General features: G+C 58.9%; 1 protein-coding gene across 1 annotated transcript; it reads left to right on the top strand.

Moving 5' to 3' along the window:
- The first annotated feature begins 1,266 nt into the window (after positions 1-1,266).
- NUP50 (nucleoporin 50) lies at positions 1,267-14,951 on the top strand. The gene is made up of 8 exons (XM_090272273.1): positions 1,267-1,546; positions 3,747-3,825; positions 5,505-5,588; positions 7,958-8,144; positions 9,135-9,785; positions 12,073-12,154; positions 13,581-13,699; positions 14,596-14,951. The coding sequence occupies exons 1-8, from the start codon at positions 1,461-1,463 to the stop codon at positions 14,796-14,798; spliced, it is 1,491 nt and encodes a 496-aa protein (XP_090128399.1). The 5' UTR covers positions 1,267-1,460; the 3' UTR covers positions 14,799-14,951.
- The last annotated feature ends 8,410 nt before the right edge of the window (positions 14,952-23,361 follow it).

The following is a 23,361-nucleotide window of genomic DNA, read 5'->3' as shown; positions in this document are numbered from 1 at the left end:
ATGCCATGAAGATCTTTTTGCAATACACCATCAGTCAGCGTTCCCTTCACTAGTTACGCCTACGGCTCACATTATTCCCCCCAGCTCGCCAACGGTGTGCAAGGTGGACGCCTGATCCAGTTCCCTGGCTGGACATTGCTTCTCGCTCCTATCTCAGGAAAAGAACCAACATCTGGCAACACCGACGTCCTGGACTTCTGGTCTTCGGGAAAGCACACGTAATGGCAAGGACTAAATCTGCCTTTTTCTTACAGGTCCAGAGCAGGAGCCCACTTTTTTTTTTTTTTTTTTTTTAAACCTTTACACGTTCAATCCAATGTCTAGGTCAGGAGTCCTGAACGCGGGTGGATGGGCAGGAGTTTAGGGAGGATCATACACGCGCTGACATTATATGGACACTGGTTTTCCACACGCATGCGTTCTTTGCATTTTCAAGCACATCCACAAACGCCTCTTCGCCGAATGTTAAGAACCACTGCCCGGAGAACGATCCTTTTCTGGAGCAAGTTTTAAAGTCGTTAACAATGGGTCTAAGTCCCGCCGTGTCTCACGGCTCGGGGCCCGCCGTTGTTGTCAGGAAGCCCGGGCAGAGTTGACCCGCCTCGTCCGGCTTAGCGTCCGCCTGAAACGCTCCGCCGCAAAGGAAAACGAAAACCAGCGCTCCGAGCCGACGCTGGCCGCGCGCGCTCCGTGGGCTTCGCCTCCGTGGAGCACGGCTCCTCCCGCGGCGTGGGGCTGGCTTTTCTGCCGCCATCGGCCCCGCACGGGAAACAAACACGTGCTGCTGGGAGAATGGGGCCATTGCTCCTCCTCCTCGGCCGCCCTTCCGGCTCCGCAGCCGGGCACGTGGCAGGGCCACAGGGCAGCTCTCAGGGTCGCGGTGGCGGTGCCAGCTCCCCACGTGACGCCCTCCCAATGCCACTCACACTTCCCGGACCGAGGCCTGTTTCTTCTCAGCCCTGCAGCAGCCTACGCGGAGCGCCAGGAACCTCGGGCTCCAGGGCCGATCGCAGCCTCCCGAGCGCCTCGCCCCTCGCCCCTGCGACAGCCCAGCAGCTGGGACCCGGCGCGAACGTCTCTTATGCTGACGGCGGCCGACACGTGACCAACATGAGTCAAGTCCGGCCTCGGGGCGCCAGCTCCCCGGCGGAGGCCGGTGCGCGCCTGCGTGAGGCAGGGACGCTCCGCGCCTGGCGACAGTTGCCAAGCAGCTGTGCGCATGCGCCCCTGCGCCCCGCCGGCCCCCGGAAGGAGGGGCGCCTGACCAGGGCTCCGGCGCGCTTGCGCGGTAGCTGGACGCGGCCGTTTCTTCCTCCTTCTCCGAGTTGGTTTGAGGGGTAGGTTCGAGGCGCACAATGGTGGCCCGGAGCGCGCCCTGCGCCGTCGCCCCAGCGGTTTCCGGCTGAGCGGACCGTGTTCCCCCTCACTGCCGGAGCCGGAGCGGCGAGGCCCTCGGGGACATGGTGTTTGAGACTCGGGGCCTGCTGATCACCGAGTCCTTCGAGAACCTGGGCGCACCGGAAGCGGCCGGGGCCCCTCATCCGGCGCCGAGCAGCCGCCGACGCACCGCAGCCTCGCCCCGCCCGCAGCCCAGTGAGCGCCGCCGGGGAGGTGAGGGGCGTACGGGCCGCGCGTGGGCGGGGAGGGGCCGGGGCCTGGGCCGCAGGAGCCGGAGCGGCGTGCGGAACCCCGGCCTGGACGCGGGACCCTGAGCAACGGGAGCCGGAGCGGCGCGCAGCATGGACGCGGGACCCCGGGGAGCAGGAGCCGGAGCGGCGCGCAGCATGGACGCGGGACCCGGGGGAGCAGGAGCCGGCAGGAAGGGCCCAGGCCTGCGGACGGGGCGCGGGGCGGTGCGGGAGGCCCAGGAGGGCGCCCCGGACGCCGGCAGCCGCCCGGGCGGTGGCCCCCGTCCCGCGCTTCCCCTGGGCCGGTGGCCCGGCTGCACTCCCACTGCCACGCGGGGCCACGGGTCACCCCCGCGGCTCTGCTCCTTTAGTAAAGAAGCGCTTCCGTTTGTGCCCGGCGTCCCGGTCCCCGGGCTGCGACCCGTGTGCCCCGAGCCCCACGCTCTGAAGGAGGAGGAAGTCTGTTTACGCTGAAGCCCGGGGCTCCGGCCACGTGTCCTCCCGTGACAGCTCCCAGGCCGCAGGTTCCTAGCGCAGCGCTTCCCGGGGTCCCGGCAGCCGGCACAGCCTCGGGGGCGCCGCGCGGGGAGGGAGCCGGACCGCGCGCAGGGGCCGCTGTGAAGTAAAAGCGGCCGAGCGCAGCTCCCAGCCCGAGGGGACCCCCCCCCCCCCCCGCAGCAGCGCCCCTGAGCCGGGAGGGAGAGCGTGGGCCCGGCGACCCCGGCGCCCTTCTCCGCCCAGCGCTTGGGAAGCCGCGTTCAGTGGGCCCGGCGCGCGGCCCTGCAGGCGGGGAAGCCGAGGCACCGACAGGCACTGGCTCGCGCAAGGGCTCCTGGGAAAGGCGCGAGCGCGCGGGGAGGACGCGGCATGGCCTCGAAAGTTCTCGAACGTGCCCGAAAGTGCCGCGTCCCGGGCCGAGGACTCGCGGCTGCCACGCGTCCGGTGGGCGTGGGGGTCTGGAGGCGGCCGCCCGCGGAGTGCGGGCCGGGGGATAGGACGGCGCGGCCGCCCTCGGGGCTGGGGGGTGGGGTCACAAGCGCTGCGTTGCGGTGTGTGCACCGTCGGGTGCCCGCCGTCCCCGCTCAACAGCGAGTCACTAAGGGTCGGTAGTAGCGAGGGGGCCGGTCCGTGCCCCACCCTCCGCCCTCTGCGGGAAGCGCCAGAGCCCGCGGGCAGCCCCGCCCCGGCGCCGGCCTGTCGGGCCGCTGGGGTGGGGGAGACGCCGCCCTGGGCCGCGACATTCCCGACGGAGGCCGCGGAGTGGAAGGTGGCGCGTCCTGTCTCGGGGACCGGACGGCGGAGGGCCGAGCAGGACGGTCAGAGCCCCGCGCCCAGGGCTGCGTTCCGGGCCGCGGCGGTGGCCGAGGAAGGGGGGTTGCGGCCACTTAGCGGGAGAGCCACCCCGCACGCGCGCGAAGCGGAGCGCCGTTGCCTGTTTCCGGCGGCGGAGGGTAGGGCGCACACAGCACGCCGTGGGCGCCCAGGGACGCGGCCCGGGCCCAGCTCCTGGCTCGCTGTGAAGCGGTTGTAAACTACCGGAAGGCCACACAGTACCTTGCCTTTGGAGCTCTTACATGACGCCTGTCTTAGCAGGGCACAGCCGGGGTCCCAGACGCTGGGGCCGGGCACCGGATCCCCGCCGACGTCCGCGGCCGAGGACGGCCTGTGCCGGGCAGGCGCGACCCGCACCGCCTGAGGCTCCTGCCCGGGAGGGGACTTCTCCACTGCGTCGTCTTGAGAGAACTTTCAATATTAAACACGTCTGTCCGTAGCAAGACTTTTGCGTAGAATAAGTTAGTTAAGCACCTGTTGACATATATACTGTACTTAAGATGCCCGACTTTTCTAAAAGTTGAGGCTGCATGCAAATATTCCTCAAACAGAGTCAGTTGAGAGTTGCTCTGAGGCCGGGAGCCCTTAGGTGACCTGCCTGCCCGTTTTACTGGATCGGGACGCTGGGGGCCTGGCAGCCCCTTGGTGAAGGTCTCGTCACGGCAGTTCCCGGTGGCATTGGGAACGGTTTTTATCATTTCACAGAGTGAATTTCAAAATTCTTTGTAAGAGTGCTCTCTTGGTCTAGAAAAGTAAACTTGTTACTTCTAACCTTTTTACTTTTAGGTTCGCAAAAATGGCCAAAAGAATTGCTGAGAAGGAATTGACAGATAGGAATTGGGATCAAGAAGATGAAGCGGAAGAGGTAAAAAGCGGTGTCCCTGTGAAGGGTTTCCTCCAGCTTCTCAGCTTAAACTCCGGCTCCTCAGGAAGATTTCCTAAGACCATCCCGCCAGGGGAATCGTGGGGTTTCATAGGACCTGCACTTGGTGTGGACGTTGGCCAGCCCCCTTGGGTGTGCCTTGCCACCAGCGCTGAGGTCCCGCATAGTCTCTCCTTTGTAGAAGCCGCGTCCTGAATTCCATATGCTCGAGGGTTCCAAGCCCAGGGCTTTAGTTGGGACTGAAGGGGGAGGCAACGAGCCCACCCTGACCTTGAGAAGTGGGGCGCCCCAGCCACCTCTTCAGGTTTCAGAAGAATGAGGCCCCTCGCTTACTCGGATCCTGTCGGAGACCAGCTGTATTTCATGTTCTTATACACCCGAGACACGCGCCCCTGCAGTGGCATGAGTAGGAATACAGTGTAGATTGGTCTCCTTTCGTTCCTGTCGAAATAAGAATGGTCTTCCCGGAGGAAACGTTTCAGTTCCTCCCTTACAGAGAGGAGAGCACAGCAGCCTGGTACTCCCAGGCCGGCTCACTGAGGAAATCCACAGCCAGGTTAGCCTTTTAGGTTCACAGAATAGTGTCGCGCACAAAAATTAAGTTAAAGAATCTGCGAAAGTGTTTTCAAGCTTAGACAGCTAACTTTTTTCTGAGTCTGTTTCCTAGTAACTAGTATTTTTCCTCTGCAAACACATGCACTAATATGGTTAGGGAAGTCATCACAGGCGTGCTAATATTTCAGTAGGGCTTGTAACACATCACACTGACGGGGGGGCTTCTTAACCGTGACTTTGGTGACTGCGTGTATTCCAGGTCTTAGGCACAGCTACGTTCTGGGCCTGGTGAGCCCTAGACTACCATATAAAGATTTGCTTTGACATGAAAATATTTCAGGAATGAAAGGAACTCCATTTGGATAGATTCTCACGAACAGTGTAGAAGGACATTACATTTCAGTTGGGCAGATGTAACTAAACGCTCCCTTCTGGGGATGCAGAGATCTAAGTTAAACATTTTCTGAAGTAACTAGAACTTGTTACAGAAAACGACTTATGCTAGTCATACAGGGTAAAAGAAGGGAGGAGCTAAAGCCACAGGTGGACAGGGCGCTCGGGGCCCGTCTGGAACACTTCCAGCAGCCACATAGGGTCCCCGTGCCTCCGTGGTCTCTTGGGTGATGGGCAAGTGGGCAGAGCTCTTTTAAAAATAACGTGTGGGTGTTTCATAAATAGAAATTCTATTTTTGAAAGCGGTAGTAGGACGATACTAGATTTGGGCATCCGGGTTTCAGGGCAACTTAACTTTTATTAATGCCTTCGAATGCATAGGCAGTATTTGAAGACTGTGCCGGGTAGCTGTGCACCAGAGTTTTGATGGGCTTGGTCTCGTCAGACGTCTGTGTGAGCAGTCTTCTCCATGATTTGAATCTTGGACTTGAAGGTTCTAGAACACTTGTGATTCGCCTAACTAGCCCGGGAGCGGGCAGAGGAAGGACATGAACTTTGGGTTAATGTGCCCGCTCTAATTTGTATTACGACCATTAACAGTACTTTGAAACTAGCAGATATTAGATAAGTTTGCCCGGTGTAGCTTTTTTGTTCAGCATTTTATCTCCTCCTTGGCCTTACGTTACTGCTGTTTAATTTGTATGCTCCTGCAGGTGGGGACGTTCTCAGTGGCCAGTAAGGAAGTCTTGAAGAATAGAGCCATAAAGAAAGCAAAGCGTAGAAATGTGGGATGTGAAGTGAGTATCTTCTACAGCTTTCTCCCTGGGGGGCAGTCAGATCCATAAGCGCTCGGGAAAGCGCTCGCTCCGCTGGGGCAAGTCCTTGGTGCAGGTCGTAGAAGAACAGGATGGCCAGGAGACCCAGGGAGCTCGCCCCACACGGACAGAAGGTAGCCCTGTAGGCGAGCTGGAGCCCGCGGCCGGTGTGGAGGGGGAACCGGACAGGAGGGCAGAGGCGGGCGTGTCGGGTCAGAGTGCGGAGGGCGCACGGGAGAGGTGGTTCTGGGAACTGTTCGGAACTCGGGACTGACGTCACCCGCCACCAGCTTTGCCCTCAGGCACATTCCAGGCCGAGCTGTGCTGGGGCCCTGGGCCTGCTGTGGGGCAGGAAGGGCGTGTTTGGACGCCCGGGAGGCAGCCCAGGAGCCCACCTGCACGGCCGCCCCTCTGCGGTGGCTCTGTTTAAATCCGGTACTTTTTACACAGTTTCCAAGTTCTTTTCTTGCCTGACCTCATGCTTAAGGCCAGAGTTGAGTGGGCTGTAGGTGTTAAGTGGTGTCCGATGGGGCAGGGACGGTCTCGTTGGGGTTGGGGGCAGTGGCTCTTCGGCTCGGAGGTGCACTCTGAGGCCCGTGGTGCGGCGTGGGCTCGAAGCCCACTGGGGCCGCCGGTCATGCGCTCCCAGAGTTCTCAGCGGCAGGAGGTTGGAGCCCTGGGGTGCGAGAGGAGGCGCGCAGGGAGCTCAGGGTGAGGACGGAGCAGCTGGGGGAGACTGTCTCAAGGAGGAATGGCTGCGCGGCGGGCCGAAACGAGGCGAGGGAGTGGAACCCATCTGCCTCAGGCCACACTTAGCTCTGATCGGGGGGCGCGGGGAGTCCCAGGGGAGGGGCGTGAAGGAAACGGACCACGCGTGGGTCTTTGCAGTGCACAGGCCATTTTAGCTACAACTTTCGGCGTCGGGTTTCCATTAGAACTTGTATAGCAGAGAAGCTACGTGTTGTGCCGCCCACTGCAGGGCTGGGAGGGCCGTGTGTCCCTCCCCCGTGTCCCCCACCCCGTGGTGGGCCGGGTCACTCCCCGGCCGGCCTGCGCGGACCAGACATGGGGCTGTGCATGCGTCTCCCGGAGCCCAGTGGGCGTCTCCTCGCTCAGCCTTTTACCTCCCGCTGCTCCGAATGCCTCTCACTCTTCGTGTTTTTGAAAAAAACAAGTGGCTTTTGTCACGGTTCTAGAGTCATTTTCTGTCGCGAAGTCCCAAACAGCTATAAATACCATGTGACTGTTAAACACCACGCAAAGTGAAAGGGTCTGAAGGGCCCCTGTCGGCTTCACAGGTTGCCCGTGAGTCACTGTCGTGCAACAGCCGTCAGTCCGGTGTGTTTGGACTTTGAATCCCCAAAACCAGATTGAAAGCACCAGAACTAAGCCACACTTACCCGCGCGCCGGAACGTGCCCGGCTTTGCCGCCGCAGCCGAGCGGTGGTCCGAGGCTCTGCAGGGGCCCGGGGCGCTGGCGGTTCTCGGAAACTGTGCGGTGATGTCGGGCCAACGGGCCCATCTAGAAGGGGAAGGGTTTCCAGTGAGTCATTTCTTTGTGAGATCATGGTTATCATTTACACATGTGGGAGCTTAACAGCTTCTGCGCGCTCGGGCGTTCTGAAGCGCGTTTCCCACGATGTAGTTTTGAGTATGTCCCACAGCCTCCCTTGGATCCTTGGTCTGAGAAGCAGACCCCCCTGTGGCCATATCGCCGCCTTGAACGAACAGAAGATCTTACAGAAATTGTCATGACTTCAGCAAAGCACGGAGGACTAAGGACAGGGACAGAGGGCAGCCGCTTTAGAATTTAGTAAGAAATGCCAGGCATGTCCAGAGCGTCTCGGGCGAGAGACGCGGACGCCGGCAGCCGTGGGACAGTCTGCGGGCAGGGCCTGGGGGAGTGGGCAGCGGGGTGCGTCGGGGGGGCATGCCGCCCCCGGACTCCTCAGCCACAGAGAGCGCGGGTCTGAGACGCTTAGCGGCCTAGCCGGCGTCTGCGGGCTGGAAGCTGGCTGGGAGCTGCAGGATGTGTGGGGAGATGCCGGGCCGGGCGGGCGGAAGACCCCCCGTGACCTGACCTGAGGTCTGTACGGCTTCCTTGGGCGGCTGTCTCTGAGCAGCAGGGGAGAGACGCTTTGTCGGGGGCTCGTGGCGCTGCGGATGCGCTTGGAGCTCTGATCCCGGGGGGCGGGCCCGCCCTCCACGCCTCACTTCCCGCAGGTGCCGCTGTCCGGGGCGCCTCCAGGGGCGGCTGTGGCCACGGGGCTGCTGCCGAGGGGGAGCCTGCACCCACTGATGGGCCGTGCGGTGCTGAGCCGTCTTAACTCCGCTCTCCCTTTACGTTGCAGTCCGATAGTGGGGGGGCCTTCAAAGGCTTCAAGGGTTTGGTTGCACCTTCTGGAGGAGGAGGGTTTTCTGGATTTGGCGCTGGTGCTGGAGTGAAGCCTTTGGAAGGGCTGTCCAATGGGAACATCGTGACCGGCGTGCCGCCCTGCTCCACTGCCCAGGCCACCCCCGAGCCCAAGGCGGCCTTTGGTGAGTAGGCTCCCCCCGACCTCTGTGTAAAGGTGACCCACGAAGACAGACTGTACGGACATGTTTCCTTGTCCTTGCCCTGGGTCCTGGGACTGGGGGGGCGACAGGAGTGAGGGAGATGGTGATGTCGATTTACACACGTGAGCACAGCACACGCCTTTGAGCCAGAGGAGATTTAGGTTCCGTTCTCAGCTCTGCTGCTTGCCAGCCCTGTGACCTTGATCAAGTTCCTTGACCTCTGGGCTTCCGTGTCTCCCACTGTGAGGTGACAAGGACCCTCAGAATTGACCTGAGGGTCACAGGAGGAGAGGAAGCTCTCGGTGGGCCTCTGTGAAGGCCCGTTGTTACTGTCCCCGTCCCCTCCTCCGTAGCGTGTGTGTCAAAGACTTCCTGCCCGGCTCACACCTTCCAGAAACTCCAGGCTCCTCCCACCGAGAGGCATTTCACCCAGAATGTGCTGATCGCCTGGTCTGGTTTTGAGAAAAGTAGGCGAGCACTTTTGGGATTAGCAACAGAGAATGGGGTCATGGGTGAAACTCTTGGGTTCTCGAAAGCGATCCTGTCTGGGTCGCACTTGGCTAGTTATTCTCCACGTGCACACGGGTTCCTTTGCATGAGGCAGAGTGGTCGGTGTGATCAGGCACTTCCTGGTAAGACTAACTGCATTAATGTGTGTTAAGTCCTGCAGTCTTGGGGGTTGAGTTTTATGCTGACAATACTTCGACAGTCTTGAGTGACATGGGCATTCTTTTGAAGGAAAGGGTTATTTTAAAATTACTACTGCAAGTATATAATAGGTACAGTTCTTGTATAAAGTCTGATTGGATTTCTGTGGTAACTGGATCCTAAATATTAGATGTGTGCACACTCCTTGAATTGTCACTAAGGTAGGATGCAGTAAAAGCAGAAAATAGGAAGAGTGATGTAAAAATCTCAGTGACTTCATCAAGTCAGCTTCTGCAGCAGTCTGAAAACATGGGTTTCCTGCAGGATCTGTTGCTGCCAACGGCCCCGCCGCCTCGGTGGACAGTAAGACTCCGAACCCCAACACCAACGGCGATGGCCAGCAGCCCGGCCCGGGCCCGACCCCCCGCGGGAGCGCCTACCACAAGCAGCTGGCGGCCCTGAACTGCAGCGTGCGGGACTGGATCGTGAAGCACGTGAACGCCAATCCGCTGTGCGACCTGACACCCGTCTTCAGGGACTACGAGAGCTACCTCGTGGGCATTGAGCAGCAGCTCAGGGACGGTGGCAGCGGTGACCCCGAAAAGGAGCCAAGCCAAATGTCCCTGGACACCCAGCCGCCCGCCCCGTTTGGTTCCACAAAGTTACAGCAGGAGTCCACGTTTTTGTCCCCTGGTGACAGAACCGAGGGGGCCCCTGAACAGAAGACAGAGGCTGTACCCGAAACAGCGGCGGCCCCGCCACCGGCGGCGGCCAGCGCCTCGTTCAACTTCGGCAAGAAAATCGATGGTTCTGTTTTGGGCTTGTTAAACTCGGGCCCCCCAGCCGGGTTTTCCTTTCCTTCTGGAGGCTCCAGTTTATTTGGCAAAGATACGACCCAGAATAAACCAGCTACTTCACCGTTTTCCCTTAAAGCGTCCGAGAGCCAGGCGGCTGGCGGCCAAACCGATTGCAAAGGTAACGTCGTTTGCCCCACGTCTGCGGGGGTCGGGCGGGTCCGCGCCTGTGCAGGGAGCGTGGGCGCCATACCGCCATTCTGAGTTGCGTGGGGTCCCGGGCCAGGTTCACAAGCCTCTTTATTTTATTTTGTTCTTTTAATTTTTAATTTTTGATTTGCGAGAGAGATCTGGGAGAGACATCAGTGTGGTTCCCACTTAACTCACGCATTTGTGGGTTGCTGCTTGTATGTTCTGTGACCGGGGATCGAACTCCCGACCTTGGTGCAGCGGGACAACGCTCTGACCAGCTGAGCTACCCGGCCAGGGCTTAAGGAGCCTCTTTGAGTCTCAGCTTCTGTATTTGCAAAACAAAGTGAGGCCTGTTTTGTAGGGCCCTTATGAGAATTACGAATACAAAGATAAAAATTAAGAGAGTGAAATATCTGGCACAGTGACTCTGGAAAGTATTGAATACATGGCTTTGCCCATAAAAAAGGATTAAGTAAATGAATACAGTTTGAAAAATTGTGTGTTACTGAAAGCCTGTCGTGAACACCCACCGAGTTGTGTGTGTTGGGAGACTCAGCCCCGCAGCAAAGCAGCACTATAAACTTGGGGCGGCCACGGGGCAGAAATTAACCGTCTTCCCGAGACGCACCTGCGTTGCAGCCTCCTTTCTGGAAGTGTCTGTTGGGTGCGGTGTCAGTGTCTCCCGCGAGGCCGAGAGCCCGGACCTTACAGCCCCAGCCCCTGCCCTCGCTCCGCGGGTCTTGGCTCCGGGGAAGCAGGTTACGCTGTCAGGCCTCGTCCCCGCGCGGGGGCCGGGAACAGGGGACCGCGCAGGCGCCTCGCGGGCGGGCGGCACGTGTTGGCCCTGGGGAAGGGAAGCCCTGGTGGCCCGCTGGACACAGTGGTACATCTTTCTCCCGGAGCTAAACTTCCATTGCGGTCCTGTCTTGCCTGCCTTCCTGCGTATCCTCGGGCAGGGGCCCTCTGAGCGGGGCATGGAGGGAAGATCTCCGTTTGTACTTCTCTGCCCTGAGTAGGACGAGTGGAGAGGGTCCCAGGCCAGGCATAAGCTGAGTGAGCCGCCTGGTTGTCTCCGTCCCTGCAGGCAGCCCCTCGGGGATGCTCTGAGCTGCGTGTCTCGTGCTCACCCCAGTGGGGCACCGGAGAGGCTTGGCGAGCTTGCTGGGATCTCACACGCTTGCGCCCACCCTAGAGAGCCTAACGGGGGGTTCCAAGAGTTGAGAACCATGGCCTTAGCACCCTAAAATCTACGTCTCATGACCTGACTTGTTGGGGCCCCAGAATCACTTCTCTGAGGCTTGCTGTCCAATGGGGAGTCGTGTGGCTGCCCCTCTCTGAGAGGCCGGGTGTGAGCCCACCCGGGGGCTGGGGCGCTGGGGGAAAGGCTCGGCCCTGACGCCCGCCCCGGAACACCTCCTGTCTCGCTCGGTGCCCGGCTGGTTGCCGCGGACTCTTCTTGGAGTCACGCAGGTGTGCTCACAGAACGTTGGTGCACGTGGGGGTGGGACGCCTCGCTGAGATCGTCACTGAGGTGGTCGTTTTCCAGCGGCGCTGGGAGCGCACGTGTTGTTACCGGTCCGCGTGCCTGAAGCTGCGGACGCCAGTCTGGATAAGGAAAGGGTTGTTGATCGGGAAGGCGCCAGCCGGGGGGACAGGAGGCCCAGTCCTCGAGTCCGTCTTGAGAAAGTACCGCTCCGGCTTCTTTAACATGGAGGGGCGGGGGAAGGGAGGGGAGACCGGCCGCGGGCATCCGGGCGCCGGCAGGGGCTGAGGAGGCCGGGCTCACCCGTCTGTGGCCCTCGCCTCCCGGGGAGGCCCTGCCCGGTAAGGAGAGGCTTCTGTGAACTGCGGGCCTCCGGCTGCCTCAGGTTAGCGTGTCTGTGCGACACGGAGCAGGGGCCCTTCGTCTGAGCCCGCGGGGGCAGGGCAGGCGGGCAGGCGCGGTCGGGAGGCGAGGGCTCGCTCTCCTGTGGCGGCTGGTTTTTTCCTCAAAGGTTTGCGTGCGCACTGAGTTATACGCAGGGACGTGCTGTCATTCCAAAGCTTCCTACAGATTCACGTGGCTTTTAGAAAACTAGGTTCCCGTTAAACATTGTTCTCGTTTTTCAGAAAATAACTAAAATCCAGTGTGTGTATCCCCTGCCCCCCAGCCCCAAATTTGACATCAGCTTCCATGAAAGTTTTCGGTTGAAATGGGGGCAGATAACAGACCTCCTTGATCACATGTTGAAGCTCTTGCTCTGAATCTTGCTGAATTGGTGTTGTCTTTATAAAAGGAGGCGACGAAGAGGAGAGTGAAGAGCCGCCCAAGGTAGTGGTTACGGAGGTCAAGGAGGAGGACGCTTTCTACTCCAAAAAGTAAGTGGCGGTCCGGGGACCCGCTCGGGGTCGTGTTGTCAGGTGCGGGGGCAGCTTCCGGCCAGAGCGCGTAGGGGTGCCGTCCGGCAGCCCTGCCTGAGCTCCCCTCCTGGGCGCCGGCGGGGCCTGCTCTTTGAACCGCAGCAAGGAGGAGTTCCTGGCCTGTGTGCTTAAAAACAAGCAGGTTCTAGAAACTCCCTGCTGGGCACTGCGGTCCCTGGGCTGCTGAGGCGGCTCTTCTCTGCGTTGAAAGCGCTTTAGACGGAACCCTTTGCTCCCCCCGCCTCCAGCTCATCTCCCCTCTCCCCCCGTTTTCCCCTCCCTCCTCTGCCCCCTCGGTCCCCCACGAGGGAGGACGTCCCTGTTGCTGACTTCAGGTTCCGCTTTCCCGTTCTCACTGGAGACCCTGGTGGCCCTCGTGGGGTTTCCTGCAGCTCTGCACACGCGTCCCTCCCTGCTGAGGGCGTGTGAACCCCATCTCCCCCGCCGATGGGAGCCGCTGGGTGTTCACAGTTATCGGGGTGACATTGACTAATGAAATGAATACAGGTGTCAGTGCGGAGTCCTAGGGCACGTCACCTGCAGGTGGCGTCGCGCGTTCGCTGCCCCAATCAGGCCCCTTCCGTCCCCGTGTATGTGGCCTGCTTCTGTTTTTACGAGAAGCTGCTCTTTTGGAAGGAGACAGGGAAGTTGTGACGGTCTCCCCCGTCAGTGAGGGGGGTGGGCGCTCCTAGCAGGTGTTTGCTGCAGGCAGTTCAGCCACTTCAGGGGCGTCCCCGGGTGTGCGTCTCTAACGGGGAACCTCGGACTAACGAGTGTGGTTCTCGTAACGAAGCCCACGGCCTGTGAGGTTTCCAGGGGCCCGGCACTTCCGAGAACTTGAAAGGGGTCCGCAGTTCCTTTGCCTGTTTTTAAAATTTAATTACACGGGGGACATAAAGGAGGGGCCCTGGCTTACTATTTTTTTCCTAAACCGAGTAAGTCCGAGGAGCAGACGGCGGTTTTGATTTATTAATAACCTAAGGGGCTGCGGCCCCCGGGGCTGGGAGGCGTTACATTCGCGGGGGACCAGACGCCCCAGGACCTGAAGAGAACTCAGAAGGAACAATGAGGGGCGGGGGCCTTGTCCTGTGTGTGTGCTTGTCCCTGAAGGGCCAGACCCAGGGCATAGGGTGTTTGGCCATGATTTTGACTGACTTGAAAAAAGGTAGTTTCAAAAAATGTTACTTAAAATGTCCCATGAGGCCCACGATCTTGGGAAAACAGCGGCGGGTTCTAGACTGCGTCCCCGCTCAGGTGTGTGCCTAGGCCCGGCGCAGAGCGCCCCTGCTGACAGTGCGCGGGTTTTCCACGCACGTGTGCGAGCGGGGCCAGCAGCTGGCCTGCCGGGCCCGTGTGTCTGACCGGACCGTCGTTTTCCCCGCAGGTGTAAACTCTTCTACAAGAAGGACAATGAGTTCAAGGAGAAGGGCGTAGGTACGCTGCACCTGAAGCCCGCTGCGAGCCAGAAGACGCAGCTCTTGGTGCGGGCAGACACCAACCTAGGTGGGTCCCTTCTCCTTCGGGCGGCACAGAACCGCCCGGTCACGTGGTCCGCAGGGTGTGCCAGTTTGAGGCTCCCAAGGCCACTGACCGGCCTTTGGAAGGGCGCGCTCGGGCCAGATTCGCCCTCAGCGTGTCCGGACTTGCGCGCGCCCCGCGGTGACCGGGCGTAAGGGAGCGCGGGCTGTGACCGCTGCGGCTGAGCAGTAGCCGGGGCGGTGTTCGTGATCTCGTGTTAGAGACGCTGCCGAGGGGCTGCGGGGAGTTGGGCGGCGTAGTAATGAACACGTGAGGGGACGTGACTTTTAAGGCATCCTTTTTATATAGCAAATAATCACTAACCCACCCCTCAGCCCGCCCCCCAGCTTTGCCCTTAAAACCACCCCGAAAGGAGGGGGCAGCGGGCAGGTCTCAGGGGAGGGGCGGGGGAGGCCCAGAGTGGGACTTCGGGAGGCCTCGGCTCCCCTGGGAGCCCCTCGACTCGGTTGCAGCTCTGCCGCTGGGACCCCAGTCTGACCCCGTGAGCCGTGGCGGCCTCCGGGGCACTGTCGCCTGCCTCAGTGACGCCCCGCTGCAGGGCACGCCTCCCGTGTAGGAGCGACAGGCCCCAGCGGGCTGCCGGCGGTGTGGGGGGCTGCTGCGGGCGGCAAGGCCTGGGCGGGCGTGGGGCGGGCAGAGGAGGCTTCCCCGCAGCCAGGTCGCGTGCGGCCCTGCCAGCATCCTCACGTGCCTCTCGGGGCCCCGTGCCGGCCTCCGGGTTGGAACCGCGCCCGTTTCGTCACACTCCTGTGGCTCCCGGTTTTCGCTCCGGGAGGGGCCAGTGGCTTTAGTGTGTGGTGTTCAGCACCCGAGCGCGCGTCACGGCCCCAGCGTGTGTGACGTGGACTGTTTTCTTGCAGGTAACATTCTGCTGAATGTCCTGATTCCTCCCAACATGCCATGTACCCGGACGGGGAAAAACAACGTGTTGATTGTGTGTGTCCCCAACCCCCCTGTGGATGAGAAGAATGCCACCAGCCCAGTGACCATGCTGATTCGGGTCAAAACCAGCGAGGACGCTGACGAGCTGCACAGCATCTTGGTGGAGAAGAAGGGCGGCTGAGCGCCGGGCCGGGGGTCGCGGGGGCTGCCCCCCTCCGCCCCCCCGCGCGGCCGCGTTTCCTCCTTTCGTTACGCTCCCAGCACTCTTAGTAACTGTGAAACTTTCATGAGGAAGATCGATATGGCCAATAAAACCTTTAACGTTTAGTGTCAAGAGACTGTATTCTGCCTTCTTGAGAACTGTCTGGTGTGTAACATACATTCGAAAGAAGTTTCAGGAAAGATGTTTAACGTTCATTTATTAAACTAGCCACAAGTGATCTCTTACGGACTGAATCAGGGTATCGACTGGATTTCCAAAGGCTTTTCTGACTGTGGTGTGGGCGAGGCTCCTGACGTGGGGCCCCCCGAGGAGCTGGCCTGGAGCCCCCTTCCCTCCGGGGGTCTCGGCCGGCCCGTGAGGACGGCGCTCTTCCCAAGGACCACGCTGCCGCGCTGGGACCGACAGGGTCGCCGCCTTCAAGTGTTCCTTTAAAGCTGCAACGTGGGGACCGGACATCCCCGTCTGCGTTGGGGCCGAGCAGCAGCCGTGGGCGCCCCCCCCCAACCCCCGGAGGTGCTGCCCGTGATTCGGGACCTGCCGCTTCATTTCAAAAGGAAACAAGTAGCTTTTTCTTTGGTGTGGTTTCATTCATGAGGTGCTGTGACTTGTGTGTCCCCCTGGTGACAGACGCCTGAGGGGGGCTGCCCGGAACGAGGTTTAAAAGCACGACCTTGGTAGCGTGAGGTCCGTAGACCCCGGGCAGTAGCCCCTGGGAAACTGAGGCCTGGGTCGCACCCCACCGCAGAAGGAAGCGAGTGGGCCCAGGGATCTGTCCCGGGTGGCCCTGTGCATCTCCCCGCCACTCCCCACCTGAGTCAGAGGCGCTCTCCTTGCACGCGGGGCGCGTCCGCGGAAGGGAGCAGTGTGCCCGAGCGAGCGCGGCCTTGCGCCCCTGCCGGCGGGTCTGCGCTGGACCCGAGGGTCCCCGTTACCGGGAGGCGCCGCGGTGGGCGCAGGAACGCCTCGTCTCCCCTGCACGCCGTCAGGTCCCTCGTGCCAGCATTTTTGGAAGACCGGGCATGTGAGTCGATGTGCATTTCCACGTGGACACATCTGTGCTCATGAATCCTTGGTTGCTGGCACGAGGTGACCTCATTTAACAGGCTCAGGGTCGGCGCCCGAGGGCCCCGCTGTGTTCTGTCCCTCGGCACACAGGTCTGAGGAATCGTCGCGACAACTGCAGGTGGTGTCCCCGCTGCCAGAAAACCACCATTTTTTAGATGTAAAGGGGGCAGGGAGTCTGTCACGATCAGACACGCTTGTCGCGAGGTTCTCACACGGCGCTGTTTCCTCACTGCAGTGGGAGCGTTGGGCCAGGTGTGAGGCTCTGGCAAACCCACGCAGAGCCTGTGTGCCTGCGCTGTCGTGGGCAGTGGCAGGACCGCAGGACACGTGGCAGCGAAGCTCGCAGGTGCTCTGTGGGGTGGAGGTCGCTCATGTTCTTCTGTCACAGGTGATTTATACCAGGTGGTCGGTGCCGTCACAGTAACCCTGGGCCTGCCCGTCTGTCCCGCTGGTAGGAGGGTGGGGAGGCGTGTGGGACAGGCCAGGGTTCGCCTGGCTTCAGCCAGCGCACGGGCCCCGTCCCAGCGGGGACAGCAGGTCTCAGCAGGGCCCCTGCCGTGCCCGGTGGACAGCCGCCCCGGCCGCCTTTGCCTGCTGGTGGGCTGTGCGGCCGGAGGTGCCCGAAGGAGCACCGTCGGGTCACCTTTGGCCGCCCCTGTACATAGTTTACATCTTTTTAAGTCATTGTCGCTTTCTTTCCAAACATTCCCAGCAAAGGCCTGCTGCTGAGACTCGCTGTTCCAGTGAAAACGACAGAAAAATGTGATATGTACGCCATAACTCAAACTGTGACATTTTCTTAACATGCTTACACTTGACTTCTGGCCTCCACTTCAAGTGTGCGCTCGTGGGAACGAGTAAGAACGGGTGGGTTTTACTGGAAACCCTTCAGCCCAGTGTGTTACCTGGGGAAGGGGCCCTTGTCCCCAGTGTATTGATTACTTTTAACGAAGTATCAAGGTTTTAAAAGGGTTAAATGTGGGCCAAAATTCTCATTTTTGGTTGAAAAAACCTATAAAGTGTACCCTGTACGTGGCCTCGAGTGAGGTGTATCTTTTTCTGAATCAGGTGTCCCTGCTTCTTGGCAAATTGTACTGAGCATCCCAGTGGCCTTTTTCCAAAGTGGCGAGCGTCCAGCTCACCCTTCCGCGCATTCCCAGCGGGCAGAGCGGCGGCCGCGCGCCGCGTCCGTGATTAGAATTACGAGAACGTGCTTCTGGGTTTTTAAGACGCTGGCATTGCGTTTTCCGTGGACGGACAAGTCGGACTGTGTAAGAACCGGTTTCTCTAACGGGGTGATTGTTTTACAATTTAATTCTAAATTCTATTTTTGATAATGCTGCATGCCAAAAATAGCTACCTGACACTCCACCTTCCCTTCGGTTCCGGCGAGGGTTCCTGCAGAGGGCTTGGACGGTTTTGTTTTAAAGGTGAAGGGTGGTTGGTTCTGGAGTGTTGGTCAGTCTTTCCAGAACAGTCCACACCCAAGCACCGTGCACCGAAGGCTTCGCAGGGTGCGCTGCCTCCCACACCCCAGCATCCGGTCTCATTTTGAAAGGGAGACTTTGAAGTAGAAACTGGCTGTCCTCTCGCAGCAGCAGGGACAGCGAGGGGCCTGGCGGTGAACTGGCCTTCCGACCCAGCGCCGGGAGCACACGCCACTTGTATGATCTCGGCCGGGCGTGGTGCGTCGTGGGAAGGGCTAAGGACTCGCCTGCAGACACGATTGTAACGGGGATGGAACACTTCCCAGCAATCAGAGGGATAAGTTGTTTGCTTTCTGTTTAAACAGGAAATTGTTTGTTAAGTACTTGAGTTGTCAATGTAATCTCAGTTTGTATCAGTTTTTGAATGAGCCCATTGAGGACGTGTAACAATCCACGAAATGTGAATAAAGGGCAAGGAAATAGCTTCCCCGTGTCCTGCTCCTCTGCGACACCCGGGTGTTCACGCAGGCCCCGCAGCCGGGAGGGAAGGCTGCGGCCGGAAGCCGGCGCTGCTGGGGGCCAAGGGGTCGCCTCCATCTCCCGCGCCTCCAGCCAACCGCCACGCTGGTGGGATTCACGTGCTCACAGGGTGGAGTGGGAAGGACAGGTCTGTCAGGTGCTGCCCTCTGAAGGACTGTGGCGGGCCTCCCCGCGTGGGCCCCGTGGCGCTCTTCCTTACAGATGAGCAGATGGACTTGGGGTCAGTGTCCGTGTCCCGCCCAGTCCAAAACTGGGGCCCTCTTAGGGCATTTAAAACTAAGAGGGTCAAAAGCCCTGGCTGCTGCGGCTCAGCGGATTGAGTGTCGGCCTCAGAGCCAAGTGTCGCTGGTTCGATTCCCAGTCAGGGCACATGACTAGGGTGCACGTCAGGTCCCCAGTTGGGGGCGCGAGTGAGAGGCAACCACACAGTGTTGTTTCTCTCCCTCTCTTTCTCCTTTCCCCTCTCTCTAAAAATAAAATAATTAAAAAAAAAAACAGGGTCAAAATGATCAAGAAAAAAATAGGTTTTGAGTTTACATAAGTTGAAATTTTCAGTGATTTAGAAAATCACTATTAAGGCGTTAACACACCTAGAGTATCTGGAGTCTGGTTCGTACTTTTTTAGTTTCCAGAGCTGCTCAGCATGTGGCTGGTCTGAGAGAGGCATGTAAGAGAAGAAGCTGCGCAGGCTAACTCCCCCGTCAGGGTCCTGCTGGGCGGGTCCTGTCGGGACGTGCTGTGTGAGGTGCTCAGCCGAATGGCTGGGCTGCAGCGGGGGCCCTCGCGTGTTTCCCGGCACAGCGGCAGCCCCCGCGGCTTACACAAACGCCCCCCCAACCCGGGCCTGCTGAGGGAGGACCCGGTGGGGCTGTGCTGTTCAATTAAACTATTAACTCACGTGCTACAGATGTCACTGTGCGATTCAGGCATTTGCAGTTTATTCACAGTTGTGTGACCGTCACCACCATCCAACTCAGGAACATTTTCTGGGTTTGAACAAGTGGCTCTGATATGTGCTCAGATGTGGGACCCATGGGCCACACCTGTGCTCCCCACTGTTAGAGCAAATGGGGGTCCTTCCCCGTGGCGGCTTGGTGTAAAACCCAACAACTGGTGTTGAGGAAAACAGGTCTTTATTTACAGTGTTCCGACCTGGGGAGGACAGAGCACTTCAGCTCAGGGCCCTGTTCTCCCACGGGACCCAGCACTTCCCTTGCTCCCCAAAAGGCTAGAGGCCAAAACCATGCCCAGAAGTTCCCCATCCCCTATCTGTCAGCTGTCTCCTTCAGGATCTGGGGTACGAGGTCATCAGCCTCCACGTAACAGTCCAGGAAAACCTGTGCTGTGTTGCACTGGATCACACGTGGTTCTCCTTCTGCCCTTTCAAAGCCGCGTGGTATTCTCCTTTCTCAAAACCGCATGGAGAGCCCCGCTAAAATGTCTGCCACCTATTTTTTAACCCCGACTGCGTTCTCCGCACGCAGTGGGTGTGACCCTACACAGGCCCTGTATGCTTCCCACACCATCCCATGGTCCAAAAAAACCCTCCCTTCTTGGGGCCTTGGAAGTATCAAAGCCATTTGTGTAACAAAGACCACAGCCACCAGCCACAGGCATGTGAAGGCATCTTAAACGCTGTTTCCTTTTCCCATCCCCCAACCCACAGGCTCTGGGGATTTTCGGACACCCCCACTCTGTAACACCACGACTTGGTTAAGATACCCTAGAGCATCCCCTTCGGGCCCACTGGGGCTTGTGGGGAGAAAGCAGTGACTATCAGGCTGGCAGGACCGGGCCAACCCTGTACACTCGTGTCTCCCGTGAACTTTGTTGTGCCCTGGAAGGTGGGTGGTGATTCTACTTCACAGGTGAGAAACGCCAGGCCGGGCAGAGGCCGCAGCTCGCAGGGGGCCAGACAGACCACGCAGATGCCGGGTGCCCCGTGGAGGCACATGTGTGCCCAGGAAAGGACTCAGCATCCTTGGTTTCTGGAGTTGCCTAAAATGTTTTGACTGAGATTGTTTATTTAAAAGGTAATCATGAAAGTTCACTAACGACCACGGGTATTTCAAAGGGAGCAATCAAATTGTTTTATTAAAGTCATAGTCCGGGACAAAAGGCCTTGACCCGCACACGGGGCAGAAACACCGTTAAGCCCCTTGGCTCACGCAGAGGCCAAGGCAGGAGGGAACTGAACGTGAGGCTGTAAGCAAATGACATCTTTTATCATCCCCCAAACAAACATTTTCCCTTCCTCGTACAAACGACCCAGCTGTTCTCCCGTTTTAACCCAGCACAGCACGTTTACACGTTCAACCTGTATAAACACGCACAGTGAGCTGTGCGGTCGCGGGCGTGTTTACTCCTCCCCGTCCTCCCGGCATGACATTCTCCGGTCAACACTTTGCTCTGAGCTGGGGCAGAACTGTAGTGCCTAAAAGTTCATCTAGGTCAGAATTAAAAAACTGAAACAGGTCAAAACTAGGTAATCAACAGGAAGGAGATGCCTGTAGGTGGCTTCCAGGGCAGACCTTCCCCTCAACAGCAAACGCTTGAAAAGGGCCTGCGTGGGAAGGACCTCCGGATTATCTAACGAGAAGGGGGTTTGGTCTGGGTGGCAAGGACGCTGTCTTTTTAACCCGGGAACTGCCCCCTCCGTCACCACCATCGCACGCAGTCTGCCCTGGGGCAGCCGGAGCAGCCGTCCTGGCTCAGACGTCTTCAATGCAGTCAGTGTCCCAGAGGTGTCGACCTGACGTGCCGCCCCGCCATCCCGCCAGGGCTGTGTGTGACCCTCTCGGACCGCCCTTTTTCTTTCTGCAGCATCCTAGGCCTTCCTTACACCTCCCACCTTGTGACACAGAGGCCATCTGACCACGGACAGGAGGAGCCCACTGCGTGAGCCGGGACTCATGGCCGCTTCCACCCGCAACGACCCGGCAGTGGCAGACAGTGGCCGTCAGGCAGCCTGAGAAACTGCAGAGCAGGCGACGGGGAGCCCGTGGCCCCGAGTCCATCTTCTGGAGAGCAGGGGGCTCGCTGGGAGCCCGTCAGCAGGTGGACTTGGGCTGCATCCTGCTTTACGGGGGGCTGAGAGCTAAGGCTGAAATGCATCTCCTGTGATTTAGTTTTGGAAACACAGCCCAGGCCCGACCCCTTGCTGAGTTGAGGGCGGCCGAGGCCCGGGCATCAGGGGTCTCCGTAGTCGCCAACAATCGTTCAGAATAAGCAGCCGGCGTGAGCGTGCCGGAAGGTCAAGAAATCTTCAGGGAAAAAGAAAAGGTCCAACTGCTAAGTTATCACGTTGCGGTAACATCTGTATTTCATCAGAAATACCCTAATCAAAGAAAAAGATGGCTGGGTACAGTTTCATTAGGGGCAGACACGGAAGAAGAAATAAATGTAAATATTCAATATGCAAATGAACTTTCAGTAGAAATGCACACTCCTGAGCAGAGCCGAGAGCCAGCCCCAAACACGGCTCGGACAGGATCGGTGAATCCGGAAGCTGCCGCCGGATGGAGGCGGATGGAGACCCCGGCGATGCGACCCGATGTCTTCGAGGGGCGCCACCATGCTGCTCTGCGGGAATGGATTCCGTAGACATCACTCACTTGCGCCTCCAAGGAGTGGAAGGTCTCGACAGGCCTCCTTGCAGGTTCCTGTGTTCTCACACACAGAATCCGTTAGAGACGCACCGAGGATGCGTATTCACATCTGCGTCGCCCGCCCGTCTGTGAGGCGGGGGCCTGAAGGACGAGGAAGGGGGGGCTGCGGGTCCGGCGCCCAGCAGACACGGAGCGTGGCTGCCACTTCAGATCTATGGGCCCGTGGCCGGGACGCAACGGCGCGAGCGCCCGCTTGCCGTGGGGACAGAAAACCGTAAACACGCGCTCTTTCCGTGGCTGCGGTTTCCGCCACGCCTGGCGCTCTGCCCGCGGCGGAGCTCTGAACTCAGCCCCAGGCCCCTCGGTGCTCAAGGGACGTGGCTTCTGCGTGTGGCGTCCCAAGTTCTCCAGGGTCCCAGGACGGGGCAGGAGGGCTTCCGCCCAGCGAGGACCCCCGCGAGTGCCAAGTCCATCCGTGAAAGGGAAGAGGAAGCCCAGCGTGCAGCCGCGGTCACCCAGCTCCCACAGGGCACCTCCCGAGAGGGACAGGGTGGAAGAGCGGCTGTGGCCACCTCAAAAGGCTTCTTCCATTCAAGTTCAAGGGCCACAGGTCAGCCAGCACCTGCATTTTTTATCTCAGTGTCTGCGTCCTGCTATGGTGGTTTTTTTAAAAAAGAACTGATTGTGTTTTCTGGTACCAAGATCCTGAGAGGAAGCCTGAACAGGAAGAATCAACGAAATGCCCAAAGACAGTGGTTTTTGAAACTGAATATAAAACTAAATTGTGGCTAAAATGGAGAACTGAACAGGATATGTATGAGTGAAACCTACTAAGTCTCATTGAAAAGGTAGCAGATTTGTAAAGTGTAAGCCTGTCGAGAATTCTGGCCCGTGATTTAAAGCCACCGTAGTAGGACAAAGTCAAATGTACTTTTCAAGGCAGTTCTTGCCAAGGGGCTGCCCCTGGAATGTCTCCTAACGGAGAAGATCTCATGTCAGTCTTCAGAAGTCTACTAACTAGTCTTTTTGTGATGAAGACAATGAAAAATAGATCCTGGTTTAATTCCAGCCAGATTCTCTGGGAGAAAAAGGTCACATTAGGAACAACAGGCCTTGACTCTCATTCCACAGAGAAACGAACTGATTTCTGATGCTTTGTTCGGTCCTTGAAAATCCAAACGGAAGCGTGGTGCTGACGGCTCAGGGAACGCACCCCATCTCCAGGAGGGCAGGGCTATAGCGTATTTCTGCTGCTGCTTGTTTTCCTGGATCACTTCCCTGACTTAGGTTTTAAATACTATTCTTCTTTTGAGACGAGGAGCCTTGGCTGTTCTATAGGCGACTGAAGTCCCAGTGGGTCTCTGGAACATATGACTAAATGCTGCCTCAGCTCCCAGGGGCCGCACGCTGTAAGCGGCCCTCGTCACCTACCAGACTCCAGGACCGGGACATTTCTTTAAACAAAAAGGTACGTAACTTTCTTATTAATGTCCTAAAAAGCGGCACCTAGGTTTCTTCAAAGGAAATGGTACTTTAATTCCAATTCCCGTTTAAGAACTGTGTGTAACACAAGGGACAGGTGTGTCCCCAGGAAATTAAAGGTGGCCTTACAGGAAGTAGAGTGTCTCAACGCCAGGACCCAGCAAGACGTTGGGGTGCTGGTCCTGTCACTTGTGACTTTGACACTGATCCCACTTGAAAAGACAAACCTCAGAGGAAGAGCAAACTGCCTGGTTACCAGACCCCTCTGAGTGCGCGGTCGATCAGCCTCAGACATGCCTTTCGGAGGATTTACAGATGGAAGGCCGATTCCCCCACACGTCTGTCCATCTGTGCCGAGCAGCCCAGGGTAAGGGCTCAGGGCCAGCCGGGGCCTGGTGC

This window comes from Furipterus horrens, unplaced genomic scaffold, assembly GCF_987537825.1.
Source record: "Furipterus horrens unplaced genomic scaffold, mFurHor1.1.pri manual_scaffold_4, whole genome shotgun sequence".
Classification (NCBI taxonomy): Eukaryota; Metazoa; Chordata; class Mammalia; order Chiroptera; family Furipteridae; genus Furipterus; species Furipterus horrens.
Note: the sequence above shows the minus strand (reverse complement) of the source record. Positions and strands in the feature narration are given on the sequence as shown.